This window comes from Chiloscyllium plagiosum, chromosome 31, assembly GCF_004010195.1.
Source record: "Chiloscyllium plagiosum isolate BGI_BamShark_2017 chromosome 31, ASM401019v2, whole genome shotgun sequence".
Taxonomy (NCBI): Eukaryota; Metazoa; Chordata; class Chondrichthyes; order Orectolobiformes; family Hemiscylliidae; genus Chiloscyllium; species Chiloscyllium plagiosum.
In genome coordinates, this window is record NC_057740.1 from 33,463,797 (window position 1) to 33,489,781 (window position 25,985).

Here is a 25,985-nt window from a genome sequence, read left to right on the forward strand (position 1 = left end):
CAAAGTCACCGTGTGAGTTACTTTTTAAACCTTATTTTGTCACAAGGTATAGACATTGCAAGGGTCAACATTTGCTGTCCATCCTTAATTGCACTTGACAAAGTGATTGGGTAGGTTCACTACAGCACATCCTACATTGGATAGGTCTTTTTTGTTTAATATTGCAATTCAAAGAAGTGCTGAAAGGTTTCACAATGATTGTTTGGAAAAATAAAATCACTTGGCAATTCTTCATAGCAACAAACACCAATGATAATAACATTCCTTTACAGAGCAACCTGCCAAATATACAACTAACTGAAAGATTCCATTGATCCTATTTCTCCACCCAATGCTTGCACTGTTAACCATATCCTTGTGATGGTCGGTTAGGTCGAACAGAACCAGATTTTCACATCATATAAACATAATGTGGTTTGAGTGTTGAAAACACGATTCAACGCAGTGCTGGAATTGCTGGTTGTCTGCAGTCATGAAGGAGGAAAATCAGCCAGCTTCCATTTTGAAATCACTGATAAGCTATTAAGGCTGTTAACAACCACAATGCCAAAGTCTGCAATGTTGTACTGCGCACTACTTTTCTGGTGTTGACCAAAACAAAATTCAGGAGTCTTTTATACCATCTAAGTCAAGGCAGCATAGCATTAGCCGATAAGGGCTATCGCCACAGTTGAACGTATGAACAGATTCTTGATGAAGGTAGCAGTGTCTGCATTTTAAAAAAAAATCTCCCTATGAGCCTATCTTACTTAAAAAGTGATGTGGAAAATTGTAAAATTCTAGCCATGATACACTTCTTGCTCTATTTTCCCTTTTCCCTGCTTACAATGAGGATACCAGCACAAAATAAATTGCTGGGGATATTCAGAAGGTCTGACAGCATCTGTAGGGAGAAAGCAAAATTCACATCGGGTCTGGTGATCCTTTATCTAAAGGAGGGTTACTGGACATGAAATGTTACCTTGGCTTTCACTCCACAGATGCTGCCAGAGCGGTGAATTTTGCCTGCAATTTGTTTTTCTTACAGATGTCCAGCAGCTGCAATTATTTGATATATTTTAAAAGATATCAGAACCCCCAACAAGAACCTTCCATGGTCTTTGAATTATAGCGATGTTAGCACACAAAATGAGATAAGGATAGGATGTCGAGTCACTTCCGACTCCATTATAAACATTTCATAATACAGTTCCCTGTAAAATTTTCCAATTTCAGCCTCAAAGGATTGAGCAGTGCATCATGCTAATTAGTGCTCAAACATAAAAAAAAACTTAAAAAGACAGATAAACCTGATATCGATCTTACTGGTTTACAAAACCTTACTGGATAGTGATTGATTGGCATGCTTAAATAAACCACCGACTGCAAAGCACACTAGGATGTAGAGGACACTAAAATTTGTTCCTGAGATGCAAGTCTTCCCTTTTCTCACTCAAATATGTTTGAACAGTTATTATAGGAAAAGCATTAGCACCCACAAAGCTGCTCCCAACCTGATGTTACTGCATTTGGATGAAAAGGCTTCTGGTTCACAGCAACTTTAAGAAAACTTCAGAACAAACCTGAAAACTTTCAGAAAGGTGACAACAAGCCATGAACAGGTACATTGCTCAGACTGAGAGGTTCTGTTCACAAACATGCCCTTAAATTCTATTACGCTCTAGATACTCCATCTTAAATACTTTAAAATCAACCATTTCTAATAGACTATTGACAAATACATATAACGCTTAGAATCCTTTAGGACTATTCACAAATGACTCAGAGGCCATATGTTTTAAACGAAATGTGCTCTCTTTATTTAAACTGGGGTCATCTGTCTTTATTTTGCAGTTTATTCTACAGCCATTCTTAAGGGAAATCTACATCTTAAATTAAAAAATAAGTCAGATGTAAATAGTACAAAATTTCTCCTAAAAATTGTAACGCCTGTGTTCAAATGTTTCAATTTTAAACATAAAGTATACTAGGGTAAAACAAAGGCTCAGAATAAGGAACAAATCAAAAAAATGAAATCAAGAGTTATATGGTACAGCAGAATATTTCTCCTAAACCTTGCAACACTCAGAGCACAAAGAGGTCATTGTGCTATTGGGAAGAGAGAGGAGAATAAATTCAAAGAAAATGCAGTCCAAAGCCCACAGCGTATCTTTCAAACTCCTTTTAAATTTTTTTTGTTGTTTTTGTTATTTAATCAAGTGATTGTCACAAAAGAGTCACAAAATTAAGGAATTTCTGGCCAAGTTTACACCAGAATATACTCCTTTATTTCCTTTCCCTGCCATGGTTTTAACGCCTGTAAGGATGGAACCCCTGAGCATTGTGGTTCTGACCGCGGGCAAATCCACCTGGTGCCGATGGTGGAGCCCCTGGAGGTGCTGGTGCTGAGGGTCCTCCATATGAGGGAGCGGGTTGATTTGGATCCGAGAAACTTGGGGCTTGGCCAAAACCACTCATATCTTGTCCATAACCTATTAAACAAATAGAACAGAAAAAGTTATAACTGCTTAAAGAGCATAAGTGCACACTAAAATCATTAACTTAACAGAAAGCAACTTTACAAAAATCAAACTAATTTTGCATAATTAGATCATCCTTGTACCAGCACAACAAATGCTCAACTGATTTAGCACACTATTCTCCCATTTAAAATAAAAGCTAAGTGAGCAAGGACTACATCCTACTTAAGCTACTCATCTTTGTTGAAGCAAGGCATTTCAAAGTCTATGCAACACCTACCTGCTGCACTATATCCCTGCTCAGCCTGACCGTAAGTCTGAGAAGGACGTGTGGGTCCGTAGCCTGAAGGATCCTGAGGATAGTTACCCATGCCTATTAGGGAGATGAGGAAACCAGGATGACTACCCCAGTAAGCCTGAGCCTGCTTCAATCCATGGCATAGATGCATCAGGTCACCAGTGGTATATGGATGCACAGAAATGCCAGCGAAATAGAAATACATTTAAGCAGATGTTTGGTGATTTTTTAAAATTCCAGGTAAATTGTGGCAACAAACTATCAATATATTAAGTTAAAACAAATGGTGTCTACGTTAATCATCGGAATTGCACCCCAAGGGCAAGTACCTTCAGTGAACGTAGTACAGCCTGTAGAAAAGGTACTGAGCTGCACAGTATATTTGGGTATAGGGAGATAACAAACATGCACCCCATAACAACAAGTAAATGAACAGAGTGTATTTTAGTGAACTACATGCTTTGATTCAGCTACTTCCAAATGAGTAAAAAAAAGTTAAAATAAAAACTAAATGCAGTGCCAGATAAAACAATCACAATTATCTTTCAAGGACTCCATTATAATAACGTTACAATTTAAGCTTTTACAATTAAGTATTACCAGAAATTGAGAATTATAATTTAGCATGGGAGTCCATTTCATATATTGAAGCCTTTGACAAATGACCATTTCCTTGTATAAGCAGCCCAGTTTTCATTTTCATATCATGAAATTCCTGCAATAAGTTTTCACCTTAAAAATGAAATCTGGCTAAAGCAGTCATCCTGCTTACTTAAAAGACTGGAAGTTAGACCTTCAATCTAGAACAAAGAGCAGAGAGTTGCATTTAGTCATGTTTATTTAAAAACTGGAAGTAGATGGACCATGGTTAAGATTCAGATCAGGAACAGTACAGAGACCAACAGGTGGGTTAGAAAAGTCCACATTCAAACTTAGAACACTTTTTAGGGTGACAAAGGGAAGAGCAGATTAAACTAGAAATCAGGAGACAAAGCATTAAAAATTACAACATTGCGTAGATGTAAAACGTTATTAATTCGTTTTTAGTTTAAACACAGTAATCTGCACTTGTCATCTGCTCTGACCCTTACAGTAGAATCTATTTGACGAACTGTTATATAATGCTAGAAAAGGATGATCTAATTCAACCCACCATTCTTTACCTCCTTGTCTTCTGGTATTCACGTAATACCTGTTTGTATTCCCAGCAGGTAGAGGGACCTCGGACTTCAGGAAGACATCTGCACTGAAAGGGGTTTTGTGCTTTTCTAATCCTACAGCACCTCAAAATCCTACACTACTTATTACCTACCATACTGGTTGTACCCAGGGAATTCGGGCTGTCCAGCAGGTGGCTTGCTCATGTCCTGAGGTGTCTGTGTTGCTGGTGGGTAGCCCATCTGTCCTGCTCCTGGTGTGGCAGGAGGTGCTGGTATTCCAGGTGGGCCAAACTGGTCAGCTGGAGGTGCGCCAAATCCTCCATAGCCTGAATAGCAACAAGAATTAGCTCAGGTCAAACAGATGTAGATGTTTTTAAAAAATACAGGGAGTGAGTGGCATGATCACATTGTTTCAATGTTTGTCACAAATGGGACAAGAACATTAAATATTATGAACAAATAAAAACACCAGGCATGGCCAGGAACAAAATCTTTTTGGGCATATGCCATACTGAGGTGTACAAATGTGTATGCAAAACATGAATTCTGCTGTGCTACACTCGGCCTAGCTGTTTATTCCTGGCTGCTTGTAAAATTGACAGCAGGAAAGTAATCTGTCACAAATTCAGTACTGTACAGCTCACTCTGCTAAAAACAGAAAAAACACAGCATGCTCAGAGCCATATGGGATCAGGAAAGATATTAGATTTTTTGATGGGCAAGAAAATCTAAGAACATTCATATGGTCAAGTAGAGAGTGCCATCAGTTAAAGATAACCAGAGAAAACCATAGATCAAACTCAACAGATATATTGCCAAGCATAAAGTGCAAACCAGCTTGGTCCTTCAATGGACCATATTATTTTAAAAAAAGGTCAGCAACAATAGCAATGCAGAAACTAGAATTTTTTAAAAATGTACATTTGAAGATACAATGGCAAGGCTTCTACAGGCTGCACTGTTAGGGTACAAAATGCCAGTTCTAAAAAGCAATTAATTGATTTTACAATTCTGAAATTGTTAGTTTAAGATCTAAACAAAAGAAAGTGTGCAGACCTTTAATAAGTGCTATAATACCCACCTGAAACCTTTACTAACTAACTGTAGATGAAAAGCAAATAGTAGAGCTGGTCAGCATGTCCTAATCAGTTGTTCTGAACATTCATGTCAGTTGCCTAATGTAACTGAATTTCTCTCTTTGCACCATTACAAAATACTTCCTGAACTTGCCATTGGATTGCTTTTTCATAGTTTTAAACTGACTGCTTCATTGTTGTGTCAATACAGTATAACCATTATCTTTGGAATAAAAAAGATCTGGGCAGATTGGATATTACTGTAATAGATGTGCACATTGTAAAAAGCACTCCCATCTCAATTTATATTACACTGAAAGATTAAAAATGTCATCATACACAATATAATGCAATATGTTAACAAAAACACTGATTTGATCAAAGTTCTAAAGTTTTTGCAATGTTAGCATGTTACAGGCAATTTTGTTTCTCTATCTCCAACTCAAAACCTGCTAGTACGATCAAATTAATTTTTCATTTTTTCTGGGTAAGTGGACATGCAATGTTAAAAACATACCATATTGTGGAGGAGCACCAAAACCCTGTCCAAATCCCTGAGGTGGCGCAAATCCTCCTGGAGGCGGCTGTGGAACTACATAGGGATTAAAGTGGGGAGGCTGTGGAGGGGCACCCCTCCCTCCTGGAGGTGGTGGCGGCCCATACCCACCTAAAAAAAAGACAAATCATATAAACAGCGTACCTTCCTTTGACAGTAATATACCAAGCATTACTCTATTTAAAAATAACTTACCCATTGGCTGACCAGGTGCCATCCACATACCTGAAAAATATGCAACAGTTAAATCAAGCCTACATTCATTTACAATTACTACCCAAAAAGGTCCAAAAAAGTTACAACCTGCACAGGGTCTTTTTAAAAAACAGGTTCCGTTTAAGTCCGTATTGTTTGCAAATTGACACTCATTTAGATAATTCGATTTACAGATATCCTAAAACAATTGTGTCTCAGCTGAATCAAATATCTTTAAGCACAACAGCAAGAAGACGCATGAAACAGCTCAAGTTATTTTATGCCTTTTTTGACACCTCACTCATCTATGTAAAAGAATAGCGGGCAACACAAAAGGCACTCTGCCTATTTCCCATTTGCCAAATTCTTTAAACAATGTTTGCTTTGTCAGAATTATTTGTTAGCATTATCAAAAAACAACAGCCAGCTAATTTCTTAACAATGTACACAGACACTGAACATCTTAGATGATAGACAGGATACAATGGCAGAATTAAGGGCCTTTTCTATTTCTCACTTCCCTAATGCTTTCCAGTCATGCTTATCAAGACAGTCTCCAACTGTTGCATCTGTTGGCAAATGACACCCAAGCGTCCAATAATTGTGTTCATTTCAACCTACTCTAAACCCAGGAGCAATGGGGAAAGTTAAGCCAGCTTTTCCTTCTGTAAAGTAATTCAGTACAGATAAGCTAATCTTAGGGAGCTCTTGTGGTGCAATGGTAGCATTCCTACCTGAGACAGGAGACCTGGGTTGAAGCCCTAACTGATTCCACCTGCTCCAGAAATGTGTAATACCTCCCAACAGGTTGATTAGGAAATAGCTAGAGACAAGCTAATCTCACTAGTCAAAGAGAATGTAGGTTCACCAATAGCATTAAGAATCAAAGTATTAACAGCAATAACTTAGTACAAGATCTATTCTGGATCACTTGCACAGGAAGTGTTCAGTGCTGCACTGCCAGTCAAATTTTGGACAAGCACACACAGATGTTCTAACGTGGGCAGATGCACAATCTGCATCCCTTAAAAAAACTGCATTATATACAAAATGGTCAGTGGAAAATCTTTCAACGCCCATTACAGGAGGCTCAAAACTCCTGCTTACAGGTTCAAAAGCAGATAAGCATAATTTGTAACATGGAGTGCATCTGCTGACTAGTATTGAACATTTCAATTGTTAAATCAATACTGCTGCTGAAACATGCTAGTGGTATATACTTCACTGACACTTTTGTTTAAGGTGGTATCCAAAAAGAGATTAACCACAAAAATGAAATGCTAAATTTAAACTAGAGAACAATTCTAGAACTCTAATAATATAATTTCAGAAAGATTTACATGCTGAAAAGCATATCACCTTAAATCACATTCATGGTTATTTGAATGACTAACCCGTTTACCTTGTGGACTACCATAAGTCTGTTGTTGCCAGCCTTGGGAGGGCTGACCTCCCCAACCATTAGCTGCATTTGGCAAACTCCTGCTCCACTGTGGTGCTCCTGGCTGGCCAGGCCCTGGACCTTTACTGTCACGAGGCTCTGCACGTTTCACTTCAACCTAATTAGGATAACAGAGGGAAGGATAAAAACACCACTATCTTCTCTTGCATACCCCTCTCCCTTGACACACCCACATCTATCAAACTTAACATTACACTTACATCTTATAACTTACAACTACATTAAATAGCTTAAATAGGCCAATATATATGAAAATATGTTTCTCAAGCATAAATTACTGTTTTACACATGTAAATTACATAAATTAGGCTTATTTCAAATTAAGATCTAGTTTTGTATTTAACTCATTTCAAATTAATATCAAAATCGCGTGCAAAAATCAATCTAACCATCACTTTTTTTTTTAAAAAAAAGCACAGATTCATATTACCTGAGAAACATAGCCTTTTGATTGCCGTGGCCTTACTTAAAAATGTTATTTAAACATCTAATGGAAGATAATGACTTACCTTCCCCAGGCTATGCATAAAGAATCTCAATTAATTACTTGAAACAAAATGTCAGAAGGGAATGGATGAGCTAATCGAGTCTTAAATTACATCTTTAACAGAAAAAAGGAAATACATGCAGATAAAATGGACAGTTGAGTAAATTAGAAGCAAATCTTCATACTGTGTTTGAATAAATCACACATCCCCCACCACCACTTAGCAAATAGCATTTGAAGTTCAAAGGTAAACTGCCATTTTCAAGGAACATACAAACTAATCCATTCACAAGTGTAAAAACATTTAATTAACTGCTCAAAGTGTATCACAATAATTTGTACATAATACCTTATTCAACTTCCTTAAAGTTTTGTTAAGTCTACCTTTTAAAGTTCACTTGAAAAAGTTGATACTACTCAAACCGGCTGAGTCCTTACATTCATGTCAATACAAAGACATTGTACAGATAGGAGAACCAATTATTTCAATAATAAAATTGAAGTATTGCCCAAACCATTGTCCAGACATCCATTTCATTGAACTGTAAAATTTCATAAAAGTCATACTGCTAGGTGCAAGATGCTGCTAAACTGAATAATTGCTTTGCATTCTAGCAAGTAAAACTCATTGTGACTCTTAACCAAAGTAATTTGCATCCAGTTGATGGGGGTAAAATCTACATAAAATTAGTACAGAATCATTATTTAAATCAAAAAGGCAATTATTCTTTTCCATCTTCTGGGATTGAACTTATGAAAGAAAATTAAACATTTTCAAGCCATAACTTCATGCCTTGTGCAATGGTTAAATTCATATTTTCGTGGTGTACATGCATAATACGAATGTTAATGTTCCTGTGTTAGACATTTTCAATGTTCACTATCATGCAAATGGGATCTGACCTACTTATCCCTGCACTTAATTTAAGGATGCAAAGTTTACTCCCATTAATGATCTTAAATAAAAATTCCTGTCAGTTTAAAAAGCATCATAGTGTTTATTTGAGTGCTCTATGAGTGAGTTGGTGGAAAAGAAGATAAGGCAAGCCCTCACAAATAGAAGTTATATCATTTTTGACTTACAAATTTTTATATCTGGGCAAAGGATTAAACAGTTTGATATTTTGCTAAGTGTGCTAAACAAAGCATTCTTCAATTCTTATTCCAAAGTCAAACTCAATATTCACCTTTTCACACCCCATGCTGAAGAAGGGCAATACACTTGCATTAATAAGGGACATCAGTGGCAAATAATAAAAATTGTAAATTCTAAAACAGCAAAAGACAAAACATTGTTAAGGGTTAAATAAGAAATTAAAATTGTCTGGTTTGAAAAAAAAACTGCACTCTTAGGACGAGTTACCTTCCTATCTAGGAAAACAGTTCTACCCCAAGTCAAACACCAAAATGCTCATTCATTTCTGATTCATTATGTTTGACCCAACAAGAAACAACAATGCAATCTTGTTCTATTTCCAAAAAAACCATCATACAGCCTTTAAAACTGTAATCATGTTCTATGTCAGGAAGACTTCTATACTCACTCAGAACAGGAATCAGAGATTCCCTTAGTCCAAGCAAGGAGATCCTGCAACCAGATTTTCACCCAATGGGTAGATTGGATATATTAATATAAAATCAGGCAAAGGCTGTCTAGCCCTTTTTATTTTCCAATCCATAATACAAATTTATTGAAGGCTTTATTCATTTACTCAGAAGCGTTGAAAATTTGAGATTATCAAGCAAACTTTACTTGCAGCATTGTAAGGTGACCCTGAAAATTAAACTATAAAAAAGTGATCTCTCATCAAATCCCACTTATGTTTTTGCCCAGTAACTATTTTGCAGTGAGGTATTAAATTTGAACTTTGGGACTGGTAAATAATTATAAACATGCCTCTCAAGAGTTCAGCAGCAATGATCAGCAATTGCATCATATTAGCGCTGTCACATGGCATGAGCATAGTGGAATATTATGGCTGTTGCACCTTCAATAAATCTTGAAGGCTAAATAATACTCAAGCCCCAACAACTGGTTTGTCACCAGAATCTGAGGATTTCATGCTCATTTAGTAACAGCCAAATTAGTACAATTGAATTTTAAAAAAATCTTTTTGCCCAATGCACTAATCACAAAGTTTCTAACCTGACATTTTAAACTCAAAATTGTTGTACATGATCTGGAGGACAGTACATGATCTGGGGTACAGCTCATGCACAACAAGAACCAGACTGATACCTGAACATAACTCCCCCCTTTCCAACTTAATTCACCGCTTCCCGATATATAAAAGCAAGCATTTACAGGTTGCATTACAACACAGTATGAAGATCAAGCAAATGAGGCCACTTAACTGGATTTTTACATTAAAGCAGGTTATTATCGACTAAAAGTATACAGCAAGTGACCTCTGACAAAACAAAATAAAATTGACCACCAGTCCTTCAGCATGTCAATACAAATATAACACTCATTACAAACACTACTAATTTTCTTACAATTCAAAGAAACTTAGCTAGTCACAAATTCTGTTCTTAAAAACATATCTGAAGGAGTGGTTTCTTAAACGGAGACTTAAATGATTAATACAGATTTCACCGGTCTTCTGATGAATAGCTAACTAATACAGCTAATTAATAGTAACGTGCAAGTAGCTAATAAATTCTGCTTAAATGCATGCAGACTAATTTCTTATGTATGGGCACAATTAATTTTACTAAGTTCCACTGTTTTGAAAAAGTGATTTTGTATATATAATTATTCAAAAGGATAAAAGCATGAAATATAACAGGATTAAAATCTAGATCCTTCTAAGAGTTAGGTTACCTCTTAACAGGATTTGTTTCAATGCAGAGACAACACAATATAACCCCAGTGAAATCTCCAGTCACCTAAGCCTCGGTTCAGTCTAAGGGTAAAATAAAACTACAACTACACACTTTTTTGCCCATGATGTCGTGATAATGCATGTTGACAGCCTGGTCCACTGATTGCTCGTCCTCGAAAGTAATAAATCCAAAACCTATCCAACGACGAAGAGTGAATCAAGGTAGCAGGGTGTAGTGACACAAAACAGGATGATGCACAGTATTAGGGCGGGGTAATTTAAAGGATTATCCCAGGGTTTCAGATAACTGGAAGCCCCTTCTAGTTAATCACTGACAGGAGGACAAGTTTCAGCCAGTCAGGATTCAGCTACAATACAGTATTTTACCAGTGAAAACTATTCTGGATTACAAAAGCTCAAACTATTTTATGGCAATCCCTAAGTGAAGCGATGTTTAAAAAGCTGGGATGCTATGAGTCCCATCTGACTTTTGTGTTTTAGGACAAACTGTATTTTAGTCTGATCAATCAAGGCTTAAAGAAGCTGACCAGAAAGTATAGATACGCCATTTCTAACCTCAAGGTGCAAAGTATAAATGTAACACGGTGTACAGTGATTTAGAAATTCTATGAAGAGCAAATTAACATTGAACCCTGCGTTAATATAACACAAGGGGGGGGGCGGGAGGAGAATAATTCATATTAGGACTTCCACATTTCCATCAGCAGTTGCTGTGGGGATGTTTGAGGCAACGAGAAGGTGGGAGTCATCAAAAGGACAGCCCTCCATGAGCAACTGCGTAACTCCTACGAGAGTAAGGAATAGCCTAGCATAAGTCTCAGGGCTCTTCAACCAAGCTCAACCTCTTCACATTGTTACAGGTTGCCTTTTTTCCCCCCAAAAGTGTCATTTTTATTAACAAACAGATTTTATTGACCTACTTTAGGTAGATATATGTATTTGACCATTAAAAGTTAATAATGAAAGTTGTTGGCCTCAAATAAAAAAGTGGCACATTGCATTGCACCAAGTAATCCTATAAATTTGTATTTTAGAATTAAACATGGGTTCTGAAGTAGTACTGCAATCTAACAAGTCACCAATATATACTGCTTGGAATCTTTAAACATCAAACAATAAATCAATTCTAAATTAACAGGATCTCCAAAGACTAAAATGATGGACACTACTCGTCAACAAATGTAGACAGAACTATTAAAGAAAAATATACAATAAGCTAATATCCACCATCTTATAGTATTTGGCTTTCAAAACAAAATCATAACTGTGTACGGTAGGGACACCCAGTGGCAGTGTACCATTTTATAATGTGCTCTAAGAAGCACGGAAATTATAGTGCCAGACACATGAAGTGATACACTATCACCTTTTATTTGCTTGTGGACCACAACCATTTGATCATCTAGATATAATAATCTCAGGGAGGCAAGGGAGCAAAGTAATAAATGATTGTAACATTGTACATTTAGAAGAACTCATTAATGTTATATTAAAAATTGAATTACACCCTTTGCAACCAATTTCTAGAAAACCACTGGTGAAACAATATAATTTCGGGGCCAACCAGTTTTATCTGAAACCCTGCGTTTTTCCTCTTGGTAGGCACATTGCTTTGCAGCTAGTGCTGACAGCAGCAACATAGTGCTATAGCTTTATAAACCAAACTAAAATATATATTATAATATACATACAATACAGGAAGCACCCTCAAAGCTTATCCAACGGTGTTGGTCAGCCCAGAGAAGTTCTATTTAAAAAAAACATCTGATACACAAAGATACAGGCCAAAATGGTTTGCAGCAGAAAATTCTGCTGTCAGCAACAAGAGCAAATAACCAAAGTCCTGCAGTTCCCAGACAGACATATCCCATCCCTCCTGTGTGTAGAACTGGCCTGTACCTGTGTGATACAACTTATCACAAACCTAGAGAAGAAAATCTAAAGAGATAAGTTAATTACATTAAAACAATGCACATTTGTGTTTCTTACATTATTGCACTTAGATTTAACTAAATACTTATGGAAATTATGATACTTAAATAACAAAGCAAAACTAAGACTGAATTCTAATTAACTTATATATATATATATTAAGACAAAAAAAAACTTGAAAATGAATATCCAAAACAAGTGAATGGATTCAGATGACAAACTAATTACAGGTAAATTATCAATGACTGTGAAGGCCACATAATTATCTTGGGCTTAGATTTTTGTTAAAACTGACCTAGCAAAGAACTAGTTTCAGAAATAATAATTTATAGAACAAATTTTAATCAATATCTGACCAATTAACATCTACACAGGACACAAAATAAGCTTGGAAAACTTAATTCATCCAAAATAAAACAACTCTGCTTTAAAAAATGTGCATTCAAATTGTTTGGGGAATAACTGACTTAAACAAAAAGGAGCATGATGCTCAAAAGCTTGGGAACAACCATTTTAGCAAGCATACTTACTGGCATGGATTTTTTCATACAGTTTCTTCATAAAAATGGTTCTCAGAAATGTCAAATAGACTCTATTAGCAATTTACAGTTCAAAGTAAATATGAAAATGAGCACACACTACAAAGAAATTTACCGCTGAAACATCAAGCTGCAGCAATTTACCTGATCTCACCATTCAGCTAATTCAAGTACCGCACCACCTCTAAAATCTGGGTGCCTAGACTACTTCACATGTACACGTTTATTTCAGCTTACAGGAGAAAGTGAGGACTGCAGATGCTGGAGATCAGAGCTAAAAATGTGTTGCTGGAAAAGCATAGCAGGTCAGGCAGCATCCAAGGAGCAGGAGAATCGACGTTCCTGAAGAAGGGCTTATGCCCGAAACGTCGATTCTCCTGCTCCTTGGACGCTGCCTGACCTGCTGCGCTTTTCCAGCAACACATTTTCAGCTATTTCAGCTTACAGTAAAAAAAATTGAACCAGTGTACACGATAGTTACACTTACCACTGGATACTATTTCTTCTTAATGGAGCATTTTGGACTTAAATGTTTGTGGTATTGTAAAACATATTTTCTTGTATTGTATTGGGGTGGGGAGGGTGGGTGGAAGGAAGGGCAGTCAAACAGAATATCATAGCAACCCATCAGACTACATGTAGAAAACATCTTATTCCACAACTCAATTATACCCAAGCTATGAATCAAACTCAAACTTTCTGACGCAATCAATCCTCAGTGGCAGCCTTGAAAGCTCACTTCATCTATTTATGAACTTCACATAAAGTCATTGCTAACAATGATTTTATTGCTCCCTTCCAAAATAATACCATTTCTCAATATACAACTTTTAATACTGCCATGGTGCCATTGCTGCCATATTTTCATCTTTAGCGTCAGAGTCATACAGCGCAGAAACAGACACTTCAGACCAACCAATCCACGCCAAACATAATCCCAAACTAGTCCCACCTGCCTGCTTCTGGCCATATTCCTCCAAACCTTTCCTATTCATGTACTTATCCTAATGTCTTTCAAACATTGTAACTGTACCCACATTCACCACTTCCTCATAACGTTCATTCCACATGCAAACCTTCCTTTTTTTAAAAAAAAAAATTGCCCGTTATATCTCTTTTAAACCTCACTCCCCTGATACAATACTGAGTTAACCACAAACATGAAAATGGAGATGGTACCATGGTCAAACTTGGACAGGAAGGTCTGACACCAACAACATTATGGCACCACATTGTCCAAACAGCAGAATTAATACACCTTCCTAGTCAGCATGACCACTAAATGTAAACAAAAATCTTCCATTTAACACTTTGCAGCCTTTTAAACAAGTATTTTTCTAGGTGAAACAACTACTCAGGTTGTAAAATCTGACAATACAGTTCTTGTTGAGGGCTTCAAGTTGCAGGTTGATACACAAGAATGTAAATCAAATTCTCAACAGCATGGCTCAAAATAAGTAATTACTGCACAATCAGATCATTTTAATTGGTGAATGATAGCACTTGGGATCCAAGGTCAGGGTTTCCAAAGCCTCCAGAGTCATGTTACCCAGACCACAATCCATTTTAAAAAATATATATAAAGTAGCCAAAAGACATTCCAAAGCCATTTAGTGCAATGCCAAGACTGCACACTAAAAAAGGGTGAAACAATCCTGACTAAAAGCAACAAGGACCAATGGTTCTTAAATGCTAATAAAACATTACGTTAGAAATAACTTGCATTTGCACAACTTCAGAAAATAAAGCACTTTTGAAGCAGGTCACTTATAAGGAAATGCGGCAGCCAACTAGCACAAGGTCCCACAAGCTACAGTTTTGATCATTAAAAATATGGAGGAGTGGCAAGTATTGTTCAAGACTCTGGAAAAGACTCCCCTGCTCTTCTTCACCAAAGCCAGAGCATCTTCCACATCTACACGAGGGTCAGGCAGAGTCTTAAAACATCTCACCCAACACTTAAAAACTGTACTGAAAAGTGTCAGCCTGAATTGCGCACTTATATTTCTAAAATGTTGCATGGACTCTATTAAATGCATAACAACACGCTATGGAACTCAAACCTGCTGCTGATACACAAACTCTTTCACACAACTTGGGTTTCACATGTTGTAATTCTTAAAATTATGCAATTGCAGAACACTTACCAAACTTAAAATTGCACAATAATCCACCTAATAAATTAACACTTATGCCATACAAGAAATGAGCAACATCTGAGCTTTTTACAATTTTACAGGGTCCGCTAGATCTTGAAAATGAAGAGTTTTCTTGATTCTAGATCTTTTTGTATAGCAACAAAGTTACTGGGAAACGGCAAACTGGTAGTCTAACAAACAAGCTATTGCAATATCATGTTTTGACCAAGGTTTCTATTGGTGTTGTATGAAACACGTGAGTTTCCTGGGTATAGCAACTTAATATGTATCACCTGCCCTCACAGAAGTTAAAATACTTCTCATTTGCTTCCTCAATAGCTTTTAAAAAGGAAAAAAAATTGGAAAATTGAGTCATATGCACATTTTTGAGAACCCACATTGAAAAATACTGTATGGCTTCATAAGAGATAGTTTGTCATCTGAATGTAATAAAACGGATTAAATTAACAACATAGTGGATCAGCCTTTACCTCGGGGCCTCTGCTTCTCGGCATCATAGATCATTACCACTTCAGAGACCTGAAAGGAAGAACCAAAATATCAAGAGCAGCAAGACAATAGTAATGTAAATACAGGATTTAAAATTATGAAGCAGTTTCTATTTGGACAAAATCAATTCATATAGTTCTCCTTTTAAGCCCCTGGTCCATCAATCTAGCATATGACAGAAGCATTTAGGAAATAAAAGGAATAGTTTCCAAGCTTAGATTAAGTGAGTTGGCAAATATCTGACAAAGAGAGCAAAATTTTGACAGAAAAAACAATGGAACATATTATCTAAATGTTAAAATTGTACAACTCTGAAAAGCAGAGGGATTTGCGCGTCTTTGTGCATGAATTGCAGGTAGCTCAGATGAATGTACAACAATTAGGAAAATTAATCAAATATAAGCATTTATTGCAAAGAAAACTGAAGAAAAAAATTAAACAAGTTCTGCTGTAAGAATAGAGTACTGTTGAGATCAAATACAGATTAGTGTACAAATTAGTCACGTTATTTAAAGGAGAATACGAAAACACTGAAGCAGTTCGAAGGTTTACCAAACTAAGATTTATATTAGGCAAGCTGTCTCACAAGGAAAGGTTGAATGGGCCAAGCTTGAATTTAAAAAAGCAAGTAACTTGATTAAAACAGAGGATCTTGAGGGTTACTGGAGTACAAAGTGACAAGTTTTGGTTCCTAGCCAAAGAAAGCTCTAGAAGGACCATTTAAAAAGGTTTACCAGACACATTCCTAGTGTGATGGAAATGACCTATTGGGTCAGGTATTTATCTATATCCCTTCATGTTTAAAGGAAATAGGTCATCAATTTTAAACAGTAAAATTATTAAAGGGGGTTGGTGGATAAATGCTGGGAAAAAGGTTTTGCACTGTCTGGAAACCTTTATTGCTTAACCTTTGGTCTGTGTTCTGTAATTTAGAACTGGTGCACAGTATGACCAGTCAAATGTCACCATAAAATGTTTTAATTTTTATAAGACTAAGACAAAACTTACCAGCGCTCTAAAGGATGTAACTAGTAGGGTTAACAGAGAAGTTTTAGCTTATTCACTTTAGTCCAACTGGATTTCAAAAATCTATTTGATAAGTTGGTCCAGAGTTATTAACAAATAGGGGCTCAGGACGTTAAGCGTAATACATTATCAATTAAGGTATTTTTCAAGTTGGAAGACTGTGCTCAAAGAATAAACTCAACAACTTTCAACACTGCCTATAAACAGAAGTTTTAATGTTTTGCAAAGTTAGGGTCAAGTCTGAAAATGATTAGTTACTCACCACTCCAAACCTTTTGAAGTAATCCCTGAGTTCTGTCTCACTGCAATTGTGAGGAATTCCACCAACAAATACCTTCTTTGATTTATTGCTGCTCTGGTTTTGTGAACTCTTCTGCAAAAAAAAAAAAAATTACATGGCAACAACAGCTTGTACTGTGGTACAAAACAGCTGTGGCTCATTCAAGTATTAAGAAAATGTGATGACGTGCTTGGAATTCGAAAAGTTAGTAAGCATTACTGTCAGTTCTACAGCTGGCAGGGGTTGGTTAGTTCAGTTAGCTGAACCACAAGTTTGCGATGCAGACTGATGCCAACAACATGGGTTGAACTCAAACTCTAGCTGAGGTTACCATGAAGGACTGCTTCTCAATCTCTCCCCTCACTAATGCTTGGTGATCTTCAGGTGAATCCACCAACACTCATCTCTAGTGAGAGTATCCCTATGGTCCTCTGAGACAGTAATGACTTCAACTTATTGTGTCACATCATGACAGAATCCAAAGATTTTCACTGATAGGAGTGAAAGAACTATAAAAGTAAAACCACTTCAAAGCAACCTTGCATGGACAAGTTCAAATAGTGTCTGCAGAGTTGTTAAAACTATGGGACTCCCCAAAATTGAACTCCACTGGGCATGGAACGCTTGTACTCCAGCTTGCTGCACCACAAAAATGTTTTAAAACCTAGTTTACACCTGAATAAACACAGACTGATATCTGCTCTTTCCTTGCTCCCCAAAAGTAGTAAACTGAGAATTTACTGAACATTATCACAAAATTTACATAACAGAACAGTAGGTCATTCAGCCATTCACAAACCTGCTCCATTTTAGCTGATCTAATTTTAACCTCAACACCCTTGACAATCTTTCATTTCCTTCATAATCAAGAATCTACTCACCTTTGCCTTAAAAATATTTTAAGATTCTGTATCAAATGCCTTAAGGAGGGGAAATCAAAAGTCTCTCAACCTTTACATTTTTTTCCCTCCGTCTTAAATGGACAGCCCCTTGATCTAACTCAGTTTTAGATTCTCTCAGAAAGAGGAATTCAACACTTCCAAGAAACTGAGAACAGAGGTAAGAATTCTTCTAGCAATTTGGTGTAGTCTACAGCATAGTACCGTCTACCCAATACTTACTCCCCATCCACCTTCTTTTGGTTTTGGTTTTTCCTGCTGCATGGAACGAGGCGTACATGGTTTTGGATCAATCTGCAAAGCAAAATAGAAGCATCTAATTAGAGTGGGACCAGGGCAGACTGATCAACAGTTTTCTAAAGTTGCAAACAAAAATTTTGAAGTAACATGACATATGTTGTACTTATTCTTGTAAAACTTACCCAAGAAATGTTTTGTCTATAAATTAAGAACATAGAACAGTGCAGCAAATGAACAGGCCCTTTGGTCTGCAATGTTGTGTCGAACATAACACCAAATTAAACTAATCCCTTCTGTCTGCCCATGGTCCTTTCCTCCATTCCTTGCTTATTCATGTGTTATCTAAAAGCACCTTATATGGCCCTATTGTATCTGCCTCCACCTCAACCCTTGCAGCACGTTCCAGGCACTTAGTGCCCTGTGCAATAAAAAAGTTGCCCCCTCGTCTGCTTTGAAAGTTTTCCCCTCTTACCTTAAATGCATGCCTTCAAGTATTCAACTCCGACTGACTGCCAACCCTGTTTATGCCCCTAACAGGTCTCCCCTCAGCCTCCACCATTAAAGAAAACATCACTACTTTGTCAAGTTTCTTCTTCTAATCCAGGCAGTATCCTGGTAAACCTCTTCAGCACCCTCTCCAAAGCCTTACACCCTTCCCATATTGTGGCCAGAAGTGAACACAATACTCTAAGTGCAGTCTAACCAAAAAAATTTATAAAGCTGCAAATCACTTCCTGACTCTAGTCCTCAATTACTAACCAATAAAAGCAAACGTGCCACACACCTTCTTTACCACCCTATCTACTTGCAAAGTCACTTTCCAGAAGCTATGGACAAGAACCCCAGCATTCCTCTGTATATCAATGCTTTTAAGGGTCCTGCCATTAACTGTATAATTTCCTGGAACATTTGATCTCCAAAGAGCAACATGTCTCACTCGCCAGTATTAATCTGCATCTGCCATTTCTCCACCAATATCTGCAGCTGATCTATATCCCACTTTATCCTTTGACAGCCTTTTACATTATCCATAACTCCACCAATCTCAGTGTCGTCTGCAAACTTACTAAACCACCCATCTACATTTCACCCAAGTCATTATATAAATCACAAACAGTGGACCCAGTACAGATCGCTGCTGAAGCACTAGTCAATTTAGAAAACTTGTTAAAGAAGTTCCATTACTTTAAAACAATTGCCTACTCAACTAGCAACCACGGCTTAATCCTCATGGTCCACACAAAATGAAGTAATCTTAAGTAATGGGATAGTTACACGTCAGCTTGAAACTTCAAAATACAGGACTGGACTTATAAATGCAACAATCTGAATGAAAAGTGCAATGTAGCAAGATTTAGGAATATCAGACAGGAACACAGTGAAACTGCTAAACTAAATTTTTAAACCTGCACGAATATGATTACTAGCTGAAGAACAGTAATGACAAACTTATTTTCTAATAGTTCTTTGAATGTTTGTAGGCGGTTCAACGATCAGAAAACTTAAAAGTAACTTTTTTTTTAAAATAAAATCAATTGGAAACCCACCGTTCTTCCATCAAGATTATGAGGTCGGCTGGCTAGTACTGTGGCCACACAGTTTGGATCCTTGAACTTCACAAATCCAAAACCTCGAGACTGATTTGTCATCTTATCTTTCATTATTACACAATCAACCACCTCACCATATTGAGAGAAGTAGTCTCGGAGCGTCTCTGAAATATTAAAAATTATCCATTAATCCAGCATTTAGTAGCTCAAATAGGTGCTGAAGTGTTTCCCAATCTACAAACTGGTGTAATTGCAGTGAATAAGATGATCAAGTAAATGCAACTGGGTACTTGCGTTCAAGTTACTCAGTTCAAATGCTCGTTCTAATATTCAAAAACAGAACATCAAGGATTTGAAGAGTCAATGTTTGACACTTAAATGAAGTAGCCGAGACATTGGACTCAGGTACGCATTGACAGAAAACCTAAGTTGGAAATGATTCATTCAAAGCATCCCATGATGTTATTTAAATTACGTACAGCTTTATTAATAGCCTTTACTAATAGAAGAGGTTTCCTTGATAGGGAATCAAAGATGCACTCCAAGACCAAACCAAGGGTTAAAAGTCATCTTTCAATTGCTAGCTAAACTATGCATTGTCAGAAATAGTGAAACAGTACATAACCTACCCTGTGTAGTGTTCCAGTCAAGACCACCCACAAACAGCTTCCTGAAAATATAAAATTTTTGAATTAGCATTTTCCCAAAACAATTTTACCATGTTAAACATAAGAAATTATATATAATAGGATTTCAAAACACTGCACTGTTAAATTCAGCATTGGATTCAAGATAAATACTTCACTTCACCTTACTTTCACTTCACTTGTTACACCACCAACATACTTCAAGTGTCTATCATTGTCAAGCTATGGACTGAATCTTCAATTCACATTACTCAGGAGATTAGACATTTAATCAAATACTAATCATAATTTTACTCAAGATGACAGTCAACCAAATACTCAAATTACCTTAGCTGTTCCACAACTTTAGTTATTTCAATTGTGAATTATAAAATTACCTTTTGTAATGAATTAAATGCATGACTGCAAAGCAACACAAATACAAATCACAATCTACTTTGGTAAACTGGAGAGATAGTACAAGTTAACAGACAGGAAGAGCTTTTACCTTTCCATGAAGGGACCCACAGGTTCTTTTAGCCCTGAGTACTCAGGCCTTGATTCGGCATCTTGTCCAAACAACATAAGACTGCCAAACACCAGTCAAGTTTTTCTTTGTTATAGCATAGAATCCCTAGTGTGGAGACAGGTCATTTGGCCCACTGGGTCCACACCGATCCTCCTATCACTCAATGATCCATAGAAGTCAATTGGTAGTTCTTAATCCTGCAGTTAAATCCATCAAAAGCTCTGGAATTTCATTATTTCAAACCTACAGAGATCTTGAGACCACTGTCTCAAACTCTACTCCAATAGCCACTACTGCTGCCATATGACACTAAGATAAGCATCTATTGCTGAACCTTCATTCTTACCTTTACAGCCACTACTCCAAATGCACTTTTGGCTGGCTTCTCTTTATCCCTCTATAAATTCCTTCCTCTATCTTAACATGCAGGGTGCAATCATCCAACTATGGAACCCATTAAAAAACACCATGCATTTAAAAAACTATCCATGCTTTCAAATCCCTTCCATAGCTTGGGTCATTCTTTCAATCAGGAGAAAGTGGGACTGCAGATGCTGGGGATCAGAGCATAAAAATGTGTTGCTGGAAAAGCGCAGCAGGTCAGGCAGCAAAAAAGAATCGACGTTTTGGGCATAAGTCCTTCTTCAGGAATGAGGAGGGTGTGCCAAGCAGGCTAAGATAAAAGGTAGGGAGGAGGGACTTGGGGGAGGGGCGTTGGGAATGCGATAGGTGGAAGGAGGTTAAGGTGAGGGTGATAGGCCGGAGAGGGGGTGGGGGCAGAGAGGTCGGGAAGAAGATTGCAGGTCAAGAAGGCGGTGCTGAATCGGAGGGTTGGGACTGAGGAAGGGGGAGGGGGGGGGGAAAATGAGGAAACTGGAGAAATCTGCATTCATCCCTTGTGGTTGGAGGGTTCCTAGGCGGAAGATGAGTCACTCTTCCTCCAGACGTCATGTTGCCATGGTCTGGCGATGGAGGAGGCCAAGGACCTGGATGTCCTTGGCGAAGTGGGAGGGGGAGTTAAAGTGTTCAGCCACGGGGCGGTTGGGTTGGTTGGTGCGGGTGTCCCATAGGTGTTCTCTGAAATGTTCCGCAAGTAGACGGCCTGTCTCCCCAATATATAGGAGGCCACACTTCCACTGACACTCTCCTTCGACTGACTGAACTGGTCCTCATTCTTAACTTCTTCCAATCCTCCCACTTCCTCCAAACAAAAGGAGTAGCCATGGGCACCCGCATGGGCCCTAGCTATGCCTGCCTCTTCATTGGATATGTGGAGCAGTCCACTTTCCGCAGCTACACTGACACCACCCCCCACCTATTCCTCTGCTACATTGATGACTCTATCGGCGCTACCTTCTGCTCCCACAAGGAGGTTGAACAGTTCATCCACTTTACTAACACCTTCCACCCCGACCTCAAATTTACCTGGACCGTCTCAGACTCCTCCCTCCCCTTCCTAGACCTCTCCATCTCTATCTCGGACGACCGACGCAACACGGATGTATACTATAAACCGACTGACTCCCACAGCTACCTAGATTACACCTGTTCCCATCCTGCCCCCTGTAAAAACGCCATCCCATATTTCCAATTCCTTCGCCGCATCTGCTCCCAGGAGGACCAGTCCCAATACCAAACAACCCAGATGGCCTCCTTCTTCAAAGACCGCAATTTCCCCTCAGACGTGGTTGACTATGCTCTGCGCCGCATCTCCTCCGCCCTTGAACCCCACCCCTCCAATCGCCACCAGGACAGAACCCCACTGGTCCTCACCGACCACCCCACCAACCTCCAGATACATCATATCATCCTTCGTCATTTCCGCCACCTCCAAACAGACCCCACCACCAAGGATATATTTCCCTCCCCACCCCTATCAGCTTTCCAGAAAGACCACTCCCTCTGCGACTCTTGTCAGATCCACACCCCCCACCAATCCAACCTCCACTCTTGGCACCTTCCCCTGCAACCGCAAAAAATGCAAAACTTGCACCCACACCTCCCTCCTCACTTCCCTCCAAAGCCCCAAGGGATCCTCCAATATCCATCAGAAATTCACCTGCACCTCCACACATATCATTTACTGCATCCGCTGCACCCGATGTGGCCTCCTATACACTGGGGAGACAGCCGCCTACTTGCGGAACGTTTCAGAGAACACCTCTGGGACACCCGCACCAACCAACCCAACCGCCCCGTGGCTGAACACTAACTCCCCCTCCATCGCCAGACCATGGCAACATGACGCCTGCAGGAAGAGCAACTCATCTTCCGCCGAGGAACCCTCCAACCACAAGGGATGAATGCAGATTTCTCCAGCTTCCTCATTTCCCCTCCCCCCACCTTTTCTCAGTCCCAACCCTCAGACTCAGCACCGCCTTCTTGACCTGCAATCTTCTTCTCCACCTCTCTGGCCTATCACCCTCACCTTAACCTCCTTCCACCTATCGCATTCCCAACACCCCACCCCCAAGTCCCTCCTCCCTACCTTTTATGTTAGCCTGCTTGGCACACCCTCCTCATTCCTGAAGAAGGGCTTATGCCCGAAACGTCAATTCTCCTTCTCCTTTGATGCTGCCTGACCTGCTGCGCTTTTCCAGCAAGACATTTTAAGCTCCTTTCAATCTCCACACTCCACAGGTATTGATGCTTCTGACATTTTCAATAATACCCAATTTTAATTGCACTACCTACCACACCTTAAGTTCCTAAATCTATTTTTTAAACTTTCCTCCTTTAAGATACTCAATATCTGACTGAACAACCTATCCACCATTTTCACCTTCTTACAAGATGCAGTATTACATTTTGATTGATAACACCCATGTAAAGTAACTTGTGATAGTAAGTTGAAGGTGCTATATAGGTGCAACTTTCTTAGAGAAAGTAATATTTATATTTGCACAACGCTTATTGCACTGCTGCTAGTCCGTATGCTACCTTTTTCATATCAGTGAGCAATATCCATTAATGTTGAATGTCTAATCAACATTAGATTTGCTTTTGCAACAAGTGCAACTTTAACAGCTACCTGTACAGTGAAGTTTGTGTCAGAGGTTTCCACAGACTATTTTGCCTTGCACATTTAATGCCACCTACTTTCTAGCCCATTCGTGCTTTCTCCATTCCCTTGCCTCAAATTTGATCCATCTTAAACTTATACCAACGCTGTCGAAAGTTCACTGGAATGATACATTCAACTATGCTTTTCTCCAGATTCCATAACCCTAAAACATTTTCTGTTGAAGATCTACATTACATTGCTTTGGTTAATTTGTGTAGGGTGGCACAATAGTGAGCAGTGCTCCTTCACAGCACCAGGGACCTGGGTTCAATTCCAGCCTTTGATGACTTTGCCGTGTTTTGAGTGGGTTGCTGCTGAGTGCTCCAGTTTCACCCCACAGTTCAAAGATAAGCAGGTTAGGTGGACTGGCTATGTTAAACTGCCCAGTAGTGTCCGTCATTTATTTTGGGCAGCACATGTACCAGAATGAAGGGCCTCTTTCAAACATTTAATATTAATTTTTCATTGATTTGAAAACAAAAAAACCTGAAGGGAGGAAACAGTATATGCCTCAAGTTGTTTGAATCTTAAGGTGCAAAAGACAACATTACCAGACAACAGAAAAATAATTAACATGAGCAATCATCGACTATAAGTCTTAACTAGTAGGTCAACAGGAATCATGTTCAGCCTTATTGCGACAGAAACTAATTTAACATTTTCTTTTCATGACCACCTGATTAAGCAGCACTCTGAAAGCTAATGCTTCCAAATAAACCTGTTGGACTATAACCTGGTGTTGTGTGATTTTTAACTTTGTACACCCCAGTTCAACACCGGCACCTCCAAATCATGACTTTCTTTTCGAGAGGACTTTTGTTTTTCCCCCCCTGGGTACGTGCGTGGAAAAACACTAACAAAAAAAAAAATTAAGAATTGCGAATATTGGAAAAACTCAGCAGGTCTGGTAGCATCTGCGCGGAAAAAGCAAGAGTTAACATTTCGGGTCCTGGGACCCTCCTTCAGAACCGATAACTAATCGCATCCACATGGTGTATAACACGTGGTGAAGAAGCTTTGAAATATTTTCTATTTCTGCAAAAAAAAAACCCCAGCTACTAACTAGTGTTTCTAAGAGGAGAAAATATGCCATAAATAAAAGGAATTTTTATTTTAAAAAAATAGAGGGTTTGATTTACACGTGCAGAGGATTTGGACTTGTGCCCTCCTCGCCATGCTTCTCCCTCCCCTCCCCCACCCCCCCAAAAAATCAGCATGTTTTAAATAAAGAAAAAGGATGGAAGAGGGGATTTTTTATATTTAGTGCGAAATAAATGGGAGAACCCTCGTGGGCAAAATAAATGAACGAATTGAAATCAGGGTAAACCCTCGGAGAGAGATGACGAGTTGAACTCGGGCGGTGAAAGGAGAATAAAATTCCTGTCTCCCGCCTGGACATTGACCTTCACCAGGCGCCATTACCCTCCTCCCTCTGTTCCCTTTCAAATTCTCCTTCCCAAGGCATTAACGGGGAAGGACAAAAACAAAACAGATAAGTAAATAAACGGCGTAGTTAGATAAAGGGTTTTAAATAAAACTTGAGCGGTAGGTCGCCGACGCCACCAATCTCAACGGCCGCCCGCGCACGCGTTGAGGGGAAAACTTTGATGGTCTCCAAACTCAAGGTAAGGCTTCGGGGCCTAGTCTCCGGCCTCTTACCCGATCTCGTCGCCGCCCTGGTTGTTCATGGCGGCGGGTGGAGAGGAAACGGGGCTGTCGGCGCGGCTCGACGGCAAGGTGGTTTCTCGGTGTTGGTCGGCCGTTTTCTCCGATTTTCAGTGGATCTCTCTCGGTGCTGGTCTTTCTCTTCCTTTCCGCCGGAGCTAACGGGTCCGGTCTCCGAGCGGTTCGGATCAATTGGCGGCTCGTCCTCACAAGCTTTTTTTTTCCCCCTCTCCTTTCTCCCACCCCCACCTCCTCCTCGTCGTCCACCTCCAACAACAACAGCAGCAGCACCTCCACCGCCGGCGGCTGCTCCGGCGCCTGCGCTTCGCCGAGACTGAGAAAGGACACACACAGAGCGAGTGAGAGCGGCAATGAGGGTGGGGGAGGGGGGGAAAGGAAAAAAAACCAACCGATGTTGAAACTGCGCAACAACCGCAGCGCTACG

The 25,985-nt window shown here is 39.0% G+C and overlaps 1 protein-coding gene and 1 non-coding gene across 5 annotated transcripts; both read right to left on the reverse strand.

The window, feature by feature from the left end:
* Positions 1 to 1,773: 1,773 nt before the first annotated feature.
* Positions 1,774 to 25,985, reverse strand: dazap1 (DAZ associated protein 1). 4 transcript variants are annotated; one of them, XM_043721340.1, is made up of 13 exons: positions 25,535 to 25,938; positions 20,286 to 20,326; positions 19,654 to 19,820; positions 18,089 to 18,160; positions 16,950 to 17,060; positions 15,643 to 15,691; positions 10,634 to 10,716; positions 7,147 to 7,303; positions 5,745 to 5,774; positions 5,511 to 5,660; positions 4,070 to 4,243; positions 2,740 to 2,832; positions 1,774 to 2,471 (listed from the first exon to the last, which is right to left on the reverse strand). In XM_043721340.1, exons 1-13 carry the CDS (start codon positions 25,561 to 25,563, stop codon positions 2,290 to 2,292), a joined length of 1,338 nt encoding a protein of 445 aa, XP_043577275.1. In that variant the 5' UTR covers positions 25,564 to 25,938; the 3' UTR covers positions 1,774 to 2,289. The 4 variants fall into 4 exon arrangements, with proteins under 4 accessions (XP_043577275.1, XP_043577276.1, XP_043577277.1 ...); XM_043721341.1 differs by lacking the exon at positions 2,740 to 2,832 and having other exon boundaries at positions 25,535 to 25,923; XM_043721342.1 differs by lacking the exons at positions 2,740 to 2,832; positions 4,070 to 4,243 and having other exon boundaries at positions 25,535 to 25,985.
* LOC122539227 lies at positions 5,951 to 6,083 on the reverse strand. Its single transcript, XR_006309007.1, has one exon. It is a non-coding gene; the product is annotated as a small nucleolar RNA SNORA13 (small nucleolar RNA).

What these genes read in the sequence shown, in the direction of transcription:
- dazap1 (XM_043721340.1), bottom strand. Translation starts at nt 25,563, where the DNA reads ATGAACAACCAGGGCGGCGACGAGATCGG. An exon ending in CAGGGCGGCGACGAGATCGG is followed by an intron (nt 20,327 to 25,534) that starts GTAAGAGGCCGG and finishes TTATATTTTCAG; the next exon opens with GAAGCTGTTTGTGGGTGGTC. An exon ending in ACTTCAAAAGGTTTGGAGTG is followed by an intron (nt 15,692 to 16,949) that starts GTGAGTAACTAA and finishes TCTTCCTTTCAG; the next exon opens with GTCTCTGAAGTGGTAATGAT.